The sequence below is a fragment of the Stylophora pistillata genome, chromosome 9, assembly GCF_964205215.1.
Source record: "Stylophora pistillata chromosome 9, jaStyPist1.2, whole genome shotgun sequence".
NCBI classification, from domain to species: domain Eukaryota; kingdom Metazoa; phylum Cnidaria; class Anthozoa; order Scleractinia; family Pocilloporidae; genus Stylophora; species Stylophora pistillata.
The window spans coordinates 11,261,902-11,274,358 of NC_142527.1; the positions used below are offsets into that span (position 1 = coordinate 11,261,902).

A 12,457-nucleotide genomic window follows, 5' to 3' on the forward strand; every position below is an offset into this window, starting at 1 on the left:
TCATAGTCTGTTGACGGCCAAGCTTTTGCAATATGAAATTAATCCTTACATCATAAATTGGATTGCAGCCTTCCTCTCGAAAAGGCAGCAAAGAGTCAAACTAGGGAACTACTGCTTTCCGAATGGCGTTCAGTTCGTGCAGGAGTCCCGCTGGGTGCCAAACTGGGCCCCTGGCTGTTCCTCGTTAAGCTAAACGATCTTAGTGCAGATACTTCGAACGGCCTTTTTAGGTACGTGGACGATACTACAGTCTACGAGATGGTGGAGAAAAAAGGGTCTAGTCATGCATAGTCCATCCTCGATGAGGTATCTACATGGTCTGCTAACAACAAGTTCTAACTTCACCCCAGTAAATGTAATGAGCTTAGGATAACCTTTGCACGCTCTCCGACAAAATATGAACTTGTGGAAATCGCCGGTTGTAAAATTCATACAGTACAAGTAGTTAAGTCATTGGGTGTTTATATTCAAGAGGACCTTAAGTGGAATTCTCATGTGAGAGAAATGACAAAGAAAGCTGCCAAACGCCTGTGATTTCTAGCGCAACTAAAGCGTGCCAAAGTTCCACTTGAAGAACTGTTTCAGTTCTATGTTGCCTGCATTCAATCTGTTTTACCTTATGGCTACCAGGTTTTTCATTTTAGTCTTCCACAATATCTAACCTTAAGTTTAGAACGAATACAGAAACGTGCTCGGTCTTAGGATAATTTTCGGTTGCGAAGTGCATTACTCAGATGCCCTGGCACGTTCAGGCCTCGTTACGTTAGAGCAAAGAAGGACGGAACAATGTAAAAAACTTTTTAACAAAATTGTAGATAACCCCTTGATGTTCTGCACCCTCTTATTCCTTTCAACAAGGGACCAAGTAAAGACCTTAGGAATGCTGGACCATGCCGTGTAAAGCCATGTAAGACCAATAGGTGTCGTGACACAAATGTGCAGTTCTTTTTTAGCAATTCAACTGCACTAATTTCTAAAATTTTATATTTGTAGTCATAGTCGTAGGATTCTTATTATAGTCATAGTCGTTGGATTCTTATTGTAAGCATGTAAGTCAATTTGTAATTATATTTATAAAATTTCCCTTTCTATACATTGTAAACCTTAGCAATTCAGCCCATGCTGCTATTAAGGTAATAAATAAACCATTCTTCTTCTTCTTCTTCTTCTTCTTCTTCTTCTTCTTCTTCTTCTTCTTCGTCGTCGTCGTCGTCGTCGTCGTCGTCGTCGTCTTCGTCGTCTTCTTCGTCTTCTTCGTCTTCTTCGTCGTCTTCGTCTTCTTCTTCGTCTTCTTCGTCTTCTTCTTCGTCTTCTTCGTCTTCGTCTTCTTCCTCTTCCTCTTCCTCTTCCTCTTCCTCTTCCTCTTCCTCTTCCTCTTCCTCTTCCTCTTCCTCCTGGAGAGTAGGCCTTCAACGATTTCCCCTCCTAATTAACCTTGCCCTGTCCCGCTATCGCCTCCACTCCCCCGCAAGTGGTTAACTCCCACAAGTGACCAAGACAGAATTTCTCCTTACAATATCAAGCAGATAATTGATGAGAATAAAGAAAAATATCAGTCAGGGGAATATAAGGTGATCCAATACCAAATTCTCCACACACATCAAGAATTGTATGCCAGACGTTAAGGAGAATTACAAATGAGATCCTGGGAGTGAAAGTCAAGCAAGGTGACAAACGTTTTAGGACAAGTAGTGAATGAGAGAGTAATACGATGAGGTATGACGGTTTTTAGCCATACAATTCTTTGTGTTGGACTACTAGTGTGGAAACAGGTACTTCGGTCTTTGTTTTCGGGTGTTTCGTTCAGTTTTTCGCATCAGAAGAAAGGGACGGATCGGGCTTTTCCTTTAGAGAGAATCGCAGGCATGCTGTCGACCAATTGCAATTAAGTGTAAGAATAAAAACGGTATTGCAACTTAGTCATTCGCGTTTTCCCGCCGCGCTTCAGGTAGCTTTCTCATTTTTATTTTGAGTTTTACTTGTCTCTTTGTCCTCTTTGAAATATTTTGTTTTGTTTAGCCTTCCACATGTGACCGCTTCAAGCGACAATTATGTCTAAAACTCATTAAACGTGCAAAACCCCTGCTAAAAGCAAATGCAAACTATTTAAAACCACTTGACATTTTGAACTTTCTCTTGAGATAAGCAGACAATTTAAGCTACAAATTCGAAAAAAAAAAAAAAAGAAGATAGTTACTACCACTGAATGTTTCAGAATGCAGAGGTGGAGAAATGTTAGCCGGTACCATCCTTGTTTGATAACCCATGCCCCACTCGGCCCGATCGTTTTTCTTCAGTAGTTTTGTGTCGTATTTACGCCAAAGCACTACTATTTTAAAGCTGTCAAGGAATTAATTATCACCTCAAGCACTGTGATTGTGAACAAAAATAGACAATATGTCAATATCATATTCAGATCAGATTTGACTACCCCAATAAAACCTTTACTTTAAAAAGCGAAATTTTTTTTCCTTATTTCGTGATCTGATATACAGTGAACGACTGTTAAAGTATTTCTTTCATCTAATTTTTCACATATACCTCTAGCTTTCTTTCTATTTTTTTTTTTTTTTTGAATGGTTCTGGAATCTGAACCATCTAAAAGGTCAAGATTTTTTGTTGTGATAACGATTTCGCGGCGGATTGATTAATTGGCCTTCTTGACCAAAGCGAACTTGCCGACAGAAGGGAAAGCTCTTATCTTCAAGTCATTAGTCTAAGTTGCGTCAGTAGCATAATAAAGTGTTATAAGCATTAAGGGCCTTCTTCCGGAAACCAAAGTTAATCGTATAAGTATAGAGCGGTGGAAAGTCGCTGCCTTGTACCTGAGGGGTAAATGCAACGCCGTGTACTTTCTATCTTAGGTCCAAGAGACTGTTGCTATATCTCGTTAAGTCAAGAGGCCTGCGAAAATTTCCAGAAACATACCGTGTTTGATGTGCGCGACAACACGATTAAACCAGACCAATCTAATTGAAAACAACGATGTAAGAAGGTATCATGGTCGTGTCGATGAGGTATCTCTGACATGCTTCATTATTTGGCACCGTTGAAGTACAAAGCCATTCAACAGCGCCAAGTCTCGCGTGACGTCGCTGAATTGTTTGATCAAGCCTCACGCAACATGGATTTTTCGCTTACTTGCATTAATTAATATTGGTGCAATTCTGTTTCTAATATTTTTCTCGTTAGATTAACTCCTCTTCGTTCTGAATGATTTAAATCTATCTAAATAAAATGCAGTACCCTAGCTCTGTACTCACTGGGTGATTTTTTAACAGGGGAGTGTGAAACATGGCAACCGTACATAATTAGGGAAAATATTCGATGACACAGGGCTTTGGTAAACAACGTAACGGATTTAGAAATTAAAATAAATTGCATCTACGCGAGCGGGTAATTGATATAAGACATGATTAAAAAAGCGCTCTGTGAAGAATATTCTCTTTATATCACCGAAGATATTTCAAGAACCCAGAGTATTCTTCGTAGAGGACCGAGCATCAAATCTAATGGCACCCAACAATTAATGTCATTTGACTAATGGAGTCAATTAAGGACGGTGAACGACAAAGACTAAGCTAAATTATGAATGTAAAGCAGGTATTAGAGACATCTATCGGTTTTAATGACCAATTGGATTTTGTAGCCTGGGCCATCGATTTTATGACCCACCCGAGTTGCGAAACATTTGGGAGCTACTAACTGCCCTATGAAAGATTGAGCGGTGTTTCTTGTCAAAAAAAAAAAAAATGTTGAAAAACGTGGTGCATGTATGATCCCTACAGCGTGTTACGTGAGATATCTGTGATTTACAGACGTAAATCACACCTGTGTTTGTATTATTCATTACAATTATTGCACAACTATTTTTCAAGCTGATAAGCGAACGATGAATGCACTGCTTTCCTCCTCAAGCTCTAGGGGTGATCCATGTAAAGGGAAAACTTAAGATCATTTCTTAAAAAGGTGATAATAATTTGAACTGTTTGGCTAAAGAAATTTGTGAAAACAATATATGCTTTAAAAATTTTCCAAGGAGTTTACTGACTACCTTAAGTTACGCCGCTGCATAGATAATTCTAAGTGTTTACCTCGTAAATTAACCACCCGAGCTCGATAAGTTGTTTCAATAAGAAAAGCCCTGCCTTTACCTGTAAAAGGCGAGGCTAATAATCGATTCTATTTAAATTTGCTCTCGATGCATGCAGCCGATATATCTAAGCTTGAAATAATTTTATATCGCTATTTTTTTGTTTATTGCCCTGATATTAAGAAAGTTTGTATCCTCCTCTTCTTAGAAGAGACTCTCGAAAAAGAACATTGTAGAGAACCTGCTAAGTGGCAAATTAAATCCCGCGAGAAACAGACAGACAAACGAACAAAACAAACAAAAAGCCGCTTAAGCCTCGGCTTAATAATTACTTTGCAAGAGCTTTTTCAATAAGCGAGAGGATGTCCCCGCAACAAAAGCTAAGGTGTAGTATAATATTGGCGATTTTCAAGTAACAAAATCCAAAGGCGCTGGATGAGAGCCATGCTAGCGTCTTAGCCAATCACATAAGAGCGCTTCCAATTAACTGTCAATCAACTTAAACAACTGGTTGTCAGTTCTGCACTGATAGAGGGATCAACTCCATCGAGTATTTTTCGGATGTATAACAAGGGACCGTGGTCATGGCGAATTGCTGCACTAAAAATGAAAAAACGGAACCTGTGGGTATCAAACTCGAAGGAAATAACATTGAACAAAATATTGAAAGTTGGCTCGACGATCATCCAGAATTCGTTCACTCTTATTTTACGCGTAAAGCAAGCAGGACTCTGATCGATTCTTGGCTTCAGTCACGCTCGCTTCGAACACCTACCCCTAGTGGAACACCGCCTCCGTCAGGATCTTCTACTCCTGTAAGGAAAATCTCTGCTTCGGAATTTGAAGGCCGAGGGATCTTAAAACCCTTAGTGAATGTCGTCGATGGGCAAGCAACATTTTTATCACCGAGCGAGCCATCGAGAGCGCGTTCGCCTCATCGCAATCGCAAGTCGCGCGTCGAACTACTACAACTGGACGAGACAGAGCTCCTAATGGAACTCGTCAAAGATATCGCTAGCGATTTGGATGTAAAATGTCTCTGTCATAAAATCCTACAAAATGTTAGTATTCTTGTCAATGGAGATCGCTGCTCGCTTTTTCTTCTTCAAGGCCCGAAAGATGGGCCTCGCTATCTGGTCTCTAAAGTGTTCGATGTGAATGCGGAGTCAAAACTTGAGGACATGCAAGGATTGGAGGAAATTAGGATTCCCCTCGGCACAGGAATCGTAGGATACACGGCAGATACAGGAGAAGTTGTGAACATTGCCAACGCATATGAGGTGAGTGGTTTTATTTTTTTCGCCATCGTTCAAATTTTTACGCGTGCGATGTGCTTTTCATCTTGAATGCCGGTTGCCTAGTTGTCTTCCTTTAACAAACTTTCCAACCGCGTATCTGGATTTGTAACCTCTAACTTACTTATTTCTCTATTTCTCGTTAGTTTGCGTAGTGAACGTAACTCTTTTTAAGAGGACGGAACATTTTATAGTTCATAAACTAAACTGTTTGGCGCCTGCAGGTTTGTGGCCCGAAATTCCTGCTAATCGATTATGTGCAGTGATAGTTTCGAGAGCTTATACCCCCTTTGGTGAATTTAACACAGTAAACGTTGTATCAAACTTTGTGGATACTCTTAGTGCTCAAGCGAAAAATTCGTTTAATTTCCTAGAGCCGTCATATTCGCGGACGACTCCCTGGAAACGAACCTCGTAGGTACATATGTCGTGAACACTCTGTCAAGTCGAGAACTATTTTTAGTAGTCGTTCGAGCGAACTCGAATGTTTCTGTCTTCAAGTTACTGTAGTTAGGAGATCGCAGTCAAACGCTTAAAATGTCTGCCAGGTTTAGACTTGTTAACTTGGTTTCAGTCATCAATAACAACAAAACTACCGTGACTTTCAGGGGAAATAGAAAGGTGATCGTCAAAACATAGTAGTCATAATTGCTGTCCCTGCTCGCGGACATGTTTACTGCTAGTTTGTTTACATACGGTGCGATTGGCGCTGTGTGTACCATCAGATTTCAACCAAAAGCTTATGCGGTTAGAGCGCTTTCTAAAGAAGTAATAGAGTTATTCGTAATCGCTTTTCGGTTAACTGAGCATCGCTGAATATTCAGGCGTTCGGAAAATGACCATGCTTGCATGCGTAAGACACATTTCTATCGCTTTAAAAATTCAATAAAGTGGATTTTGTATTCTCTCTTTCTTTTGTAACTGTTTATTTTTTGTGTTGGCAAGTGGCAGTCTTTTCAAAAGTTAATTTTGTCGTGTGGCTCTGATCGCAAGCGTTACTGACTTACAGTGAAATAACAAAATGAAGCTATAGTTTGCTTTACGGGTGTCGTCCGCGCTCTTCAGAATTAATTCTTGTTCTGTGTATTCGGTGTCATGTTTTCTTTTTGTTCTTTTTAGTGAAGCGGTGTTAGCCACTCAAACTGAAAGAATAGCTATTTCTTATTTCAGACGACAGTTAGTTTAAAAAGGATGAAACATATTTGAGATTATAAAAACAGAATATTATGTCACGCGAGCCGTCGCGAACTGATTAAATGATTTCTTATAATCCTGTCTTGTAGTAACCTCTTTACATTTTTCGCCCGAATGAGATATTAATTACTTCGTTTAATGTTCCTTGAGCATTCTACACCGATCTCGCTTTTCGTTTACCTAAAAATATTTAACCAAGGCTGAATTCGCATGAAAGCCATTTATTCTGGAGGAAGTAATAGGTGTCTTCATTGTAAAAGGGTCGGTTATCTATTCTACCATTGTATGTACGTAATATTATTTCATAACAAAAGACAGGCAGCAAAAAATAAGAATTTATGTAAACAGCTCTATCTTGTGGTTGAAAGGCTCTCTGCTTAATTAAACTGAAATTTATCACCGACCGGACATAGAGGCGCGATTCTCTTATTCATAAGTTCTTTTGAAAGAAAGCGACGAGCATTTTCCTTTCATCGAGTCGATTTTGATCCACTAAGCTTCTATTCCACTCGACGTAGTGCAGATGTTAAATTTAAATTAGAAGGTAATATCTAAATGAATTGAGAATTTGTCAGTATGCACAAGTTTTCATTTACATTCAAAGATTTATTCCCAAGTTGAATGGTTTAGGTAAACAAAAAAATGCTTCAGGGCTTTTTTCAGTACAGCTAAAGCGACCAGACTGCTATCCAAATCTCTTTCTTATACAGATTGCAATACTCTCCTGAAAATTATAGCCTTGCATCAGATATGTACGACACTTTATAGCCTTGTCATCTTTGCTTTATTGACAGGTCAGATGTATCAATGTTATTAGAAATTATATTCAGGAGCATTATTTATCTTCCTTTTCACTTTGAAAAGGCAAAAACACCCATGGGATTAATGATATTCAAATTCTGTTTTCCCACTAAGGGCTCTGCTAATGGGCCATGTACCAGCTGGTTTTTAGAGGGTGCTTCTAGATTTTTATCGTACGTGAGTCCTTTGGACTATGTCTGACTTTTGACAGAATGGTCATAGTTATGTCTAGAATTATAGTAAAATGGAGGTTGTTTGTTTTGCCTTGTTACCTTGGCTTGTAGGAGAACTAGTTTACATGGTGTGAAGTGGTTGTGGGAAAGGCTACTTCCTTTGGCTGAGATGTTAATCCATGTAAAGCTATTTTTGACATTTCTGTCAGGTTTTAAAATTAATTATCAGGAGGCATATTGTACACTTGGATAAGATAGCTGCGATACTTTTTTCTGACTTTCTTTGAGCCTTAGAATATAATATGACAAACTTATCCCACTTTATAAATGGGTGGAATAATGCAACACTGTGTGCACTCTCGTAATTTCAGGAAGACCCAGATTCAAATCTCAGACCAAGTGTTGTTTGTGATTTTTGTTGCTTTTTGTCCTTCCTGCAAGAATTTTTCTTCAAGTTTCATAGTTTTCCTTCCTACACCATTCAGTCATAAACTCAAGAGCCATGCTGTTTTTATAAGAGAACTTAAATTTAGTTATTCTCTGATTTACTTTGTACAGAAATGTACTAACTACTATTCCATTGTGTAGGAGTGTAATGCCTGGATGTTATCAGAGCATAGATCTTCTTTATCAGTGACTTACCTACCCTTTTATTTCCCATGTCATTATGATCAGTTAGTTTGTGTGTTTTTATGATCTTCAGCAGCCTATATATTCTCTGATACTATGTAAGTGAATTACACAACCTGCATGCACATGAACCATCCTATGTTTTTCCACACCTTAATCTTTCATTGTTAATATTTCCATTCCGTAGGGTTGTGAAAATAAGCCGGCAGCTGGCACAATTTGGCACAATTTTCACCGTCTACTCTGAAAAACATGCTAACGATTTGGAATGCTTGTGGTTAAATTTTCAACATTGAAGCATGAGGTTGTGTTGCCTACTTTGTTTCGCAAACCAGTTACTCAAAATCTTTTTGATAATCCTGATTCAGTGCAAATCTTTTGCAAATCTTGTAGCTTTTGATGTATTTCTTTGAATTTTTTTTTTTTTGGCTACAAGAATTGTGGAGTCTTTGGAAGGGTTGTATTTTTTTTTAATTCTATGATGTGATTAACCATTACAACAAATTTTGAATTTTTTTTTTCTGAGACTAATTTCAAAATAATGCAAGAAGAATATCACAATATATAAGCTGGGCCCATTTAGAGCTTTAAATTATAGGAATTTTGTTTTCAATTTTTTGTTTTTGTGTTTCAAATTCAATTTCTCATAATGTAAAGCTCCTTCATAGATACTGAATGGATGTAATTTTCAAATATGCTGATGGCTAGACTAAGTGGCTTTTAAATGATGATCTATTCACTAGTAGAGACTCTGAGTTTTGGGATCTGCGTAGAACTGCATTTTGCCTTTGGGGCAATGGTTAATTTTTGTTCTGTATGGATGATTGATATCTTAAACTGAGGTTATGTCCACAGGGGTGGAATTTCGTCAGTTAATTCATTACATTTTACCTTGGTTAAAAGTTGATTTTTGTTTTGTGTGAACAATTGATATATTAAACTCAGGCTGTGTCCATAGAGGTGGAGTTTTATCAGTTTATTGCTTAAGGTTTACCTTTGCTAGACAGTATATCTTCTGTGGTCTTTCCTTACATTTAGGTAGCACGGAAAGCCGTAAAACTCTTAAACAAAAGCTTATCTTTCAAACTGGCAGTCTAAATCCCACTGGGATCAACAATTGCTTTTCATTCCACTAATTTATTCATGTTTTTCTCGTTGCCATGTTCCCACCAATAACTTAGCTCCATTTTCTGCCTTTAAAAGCACACACAAACCACAATTCCTCTATTCACTCCGACGAAGGGCTAACGCTTGAAACATCAGCTTTTATAATCATTACGGTGGCCAATTTACCATTTCAACTTTGTTGATATATCCAAAGTATATCTTTTAATCACAAAAAGTCTGTTATTGTGGCCCTGTGTTTTAACTATTGGCTTCAGCTTTTGGTGCATGGTTTGTGTACCCTTACTGTTAAATTTATTGATACCAACAGTATTCCCCTTTTCATGCAGTAACCTTTACAATTTACCCCCTGTAGTACTATGCGTACCTCTTATTACTTGTTACTGTGTTTATGTGAAACGGCAATAGTCAGCTTGCCCTTTCAGGTTTCACGTAAATATCATGAACCTTCCTGCTTTAGCTTCTACTTGAGCTCACATTTGAAGGCAGCCTTGCATGACTTACAAGGAATAGTGTTGGTGCCCTTGTCTGGCTATTGACTTCTACTTTGAGGGAGAAAAAGTGCGGAAAATCTATGTACATGGCAAACGCAAAACTGTTTACTTTCACATAGAAATGGCAAGGGGGCACCAACAAACATGAAAGAAAGAGCTGGCAGGAAAAGCATGGTCACATGTTCACTCTTGCCACTCACATTTTTGCACCTCTCCGCACTGACTGAAATCACTTGGAATTCTTGAAAAGTAAACAGGTTCAAGGATTGCACTGCAGATTTAGAAATTATTTTACTTGTTGTACTTAAATAATGGAGAACACTGTTCTTGTCTGTGTTCCCAGTAGGGAACTTTTTCACTATGTCACTTTGATTTTACCCTTAATGACTCAAACTCAGGAAAAATGTCATTTATCAAAGGTAAATAAATGTTAACTTAGGGAGCATCTCTGAGTTTGGACTTCAGTCAGTGTATTGTTGCTATTTTTAAACCCAGCTGAACCATATTTTCTAGTATCAAATATTGTCTTGGTAACAGAATTCTTCATAACTTTCATGTATAATGAAAAATATACACATTTGTGCATACATGTAAATCATTTTTAAGGTATTTAAAGGCACTTTCTGTTTTGGATGGCTTATTCTACCTGGGAATGTAATGGTTGAGTTACTCTATCCCCATAAAGCTCACATCTATGATTTTTCGGGGACTGTGAGGAAAATTTTACCCTCTGATCCATGATATTAGGGTTTTCATTGACAAATGTGGTGCGTAGCAGTAATAAAGAGAAAAGTAACGAGAAAATATCTTCCATGTTTGAATAAAGATAGTTTAATGTGGCTATTAAAAATTTTGCCAGAGAATTCTGCAGGGCAGCTTGTCAATGAGAATTCTTCACTCTCTACTCATAAACACCTGGAGCTTCTTTATGGTCCAGCTGCTTAATAACTTCACTCCCGAGATCTTATTTGTAATTCCCCTTACGTTCTGCCATACAATTCTTATGATGTTGGTTAAGAGGATTTGGTAGTGGATCAACTTATAATCCCCTAGTTGATATTTTTCTCTCTTCTCATCACTTGTCAGCTTGATATTGTGTTAATCATGTAAGGAGAAATTCTGTCTTGGTCACTCATGGGAGTTAAACAGTTAATAATTTCACATTCTAGCAAACAGACGTTAATAGTGGTGTGGTCAGTAATTATTCTGGGACAGTCTGTTTCCACATAACATGCAATTCTTGAAACATTTTTAATTAGCTTCTTTGAATTTGCTATAGGCAAAAAAATGCTTCACAGTTTCACAGGATTAAAACTATGAACAGAAACTGCTCATGGTAGACAGTAACTGTAATTTTGCAATGATGTTATTACAAGGGTATGTATTCAAGCTGAAGGCAGGCTGTGTTTTCAATTTTGGTGTAATTTGCACTGGATGCTTAATTACAGCCGTTAATTTTAATTTCTGTTGTTAAAACCAGCAGATGGGATGCATTATGTGGTCTTGGGCTGGTTATCAATTTATTTCTTTTTGTGTGTGTGTGTGTGTGTGTGTGTGTGTTGCACAAAAAGCAACTATTAAAAATACATCTACATACTGTATTGTGCCAAAATAGCCAAAGGAGTGAAAAAAAAAATATCATTTCTGTTTTTATTTTGGATATGGGGGAAATGACAAAACCTGAAAGAATGCAAAGAAAACATTTTGGCTCTTCTGTATATCCAAACTTTTCTCTAGTCCAAGGAGAAAGGAAGCTGGGGAATCTATTTGGCCAGAAATTGTTTACTATTATACTCCACAGAAAGAAGAATAGGAAAGGGAAATCTAAGGCCTGGCACTTTTCCATGAATTTCAAGCTGAGCGAAATAAATACTGTAACAGCTGGACAACAGTCAGTTTGCATTCAAAACTCTTCAAGGCTTTCTATGGGGATTTCTTTGAATATGCTTCACTTGAAGAGAAATTTTGTGCCAAAAATAATCTTTGATTGACAGGGCAGTCACTAAGTTTTAAGGTAGCAACTTAACGGCCATTGGTGACAACATGCAATCAACATCATCACCTGTGACAACGAGTGCGCTGAGCCATAACTGGTGTTCTGGGTTACAGCCAAAGTTATGTCTATGTCTACCTCACTAATGAACTTATTCTTCTCTTCATTTAATTTAATTTTTTTTTTTTTTTTTTTTGCATTTTAAAAGAATAAGTTTTGCTTCTCTTTCATTCTTTTACATGGCTTGGTGCAAAAAAAGAGTGCTAGATATATAGTTGCTTTGATGTGTTAAAGCATGCAGTCACTTAATTTGATTAAGAAAGAGGGAAAGAGAGAATCATAGATGAAATGATAAAATAGTTAAATAAATATAATTAGAAGAGTGTCCATTATTGTCAGTGTCTAGCCAGTGATCCCTTAACTGTGTTGCAAACCAAGACACACTTGCAGCATAAACTTGTTTTCTGTGTGTTGTGTACATATCTAATGAATGAAATGGTGGGTTTGCAAATGTGGGCTTTTAATTAAATCCCTGACTCAGACACATTTGGTAATGAAAATTCACATTTACCTGGCAAGATAATTAGGAAGAAATGTGCATGGATCTGAAGAAATACCTGTGGATTAAACCCTTTCCCAGTCAATCAAAATGCAGTACG

General features: G+C 37.7%; 1 protein-coding gene across 2 annotated transcripts in view; it reads left to right on the forward strand.

The window, feature by feature from the left end:
* Nucleotides 1-4,618: 4,618 nt before the first annotated feature.
* The window catches only part of LOC111328109 (dual 3',5'-cyclic-AMP and -GMP phosphodiesterase 11), a 30,560-nt gene continuing 22,721 nt past the window's right edge, over nucleotides 4,619-12,457 (forward strand). For both annotated transcript variants that reach the window (XM_088733907.1, XM_022932483.2), the window contains exon 1: nucleotides 4,619-5,373. In XM_088733907.1, coding sequence (XP_088590033.1) covers nucleotides 4,678-5,373 — 696 coding nt within the window. In that variant the 5' untranslated portion in view covers nucleotides 4,619-4,677. The remainder of the gene's footprint in view (nucleotides 5,374-12,457) is intronic.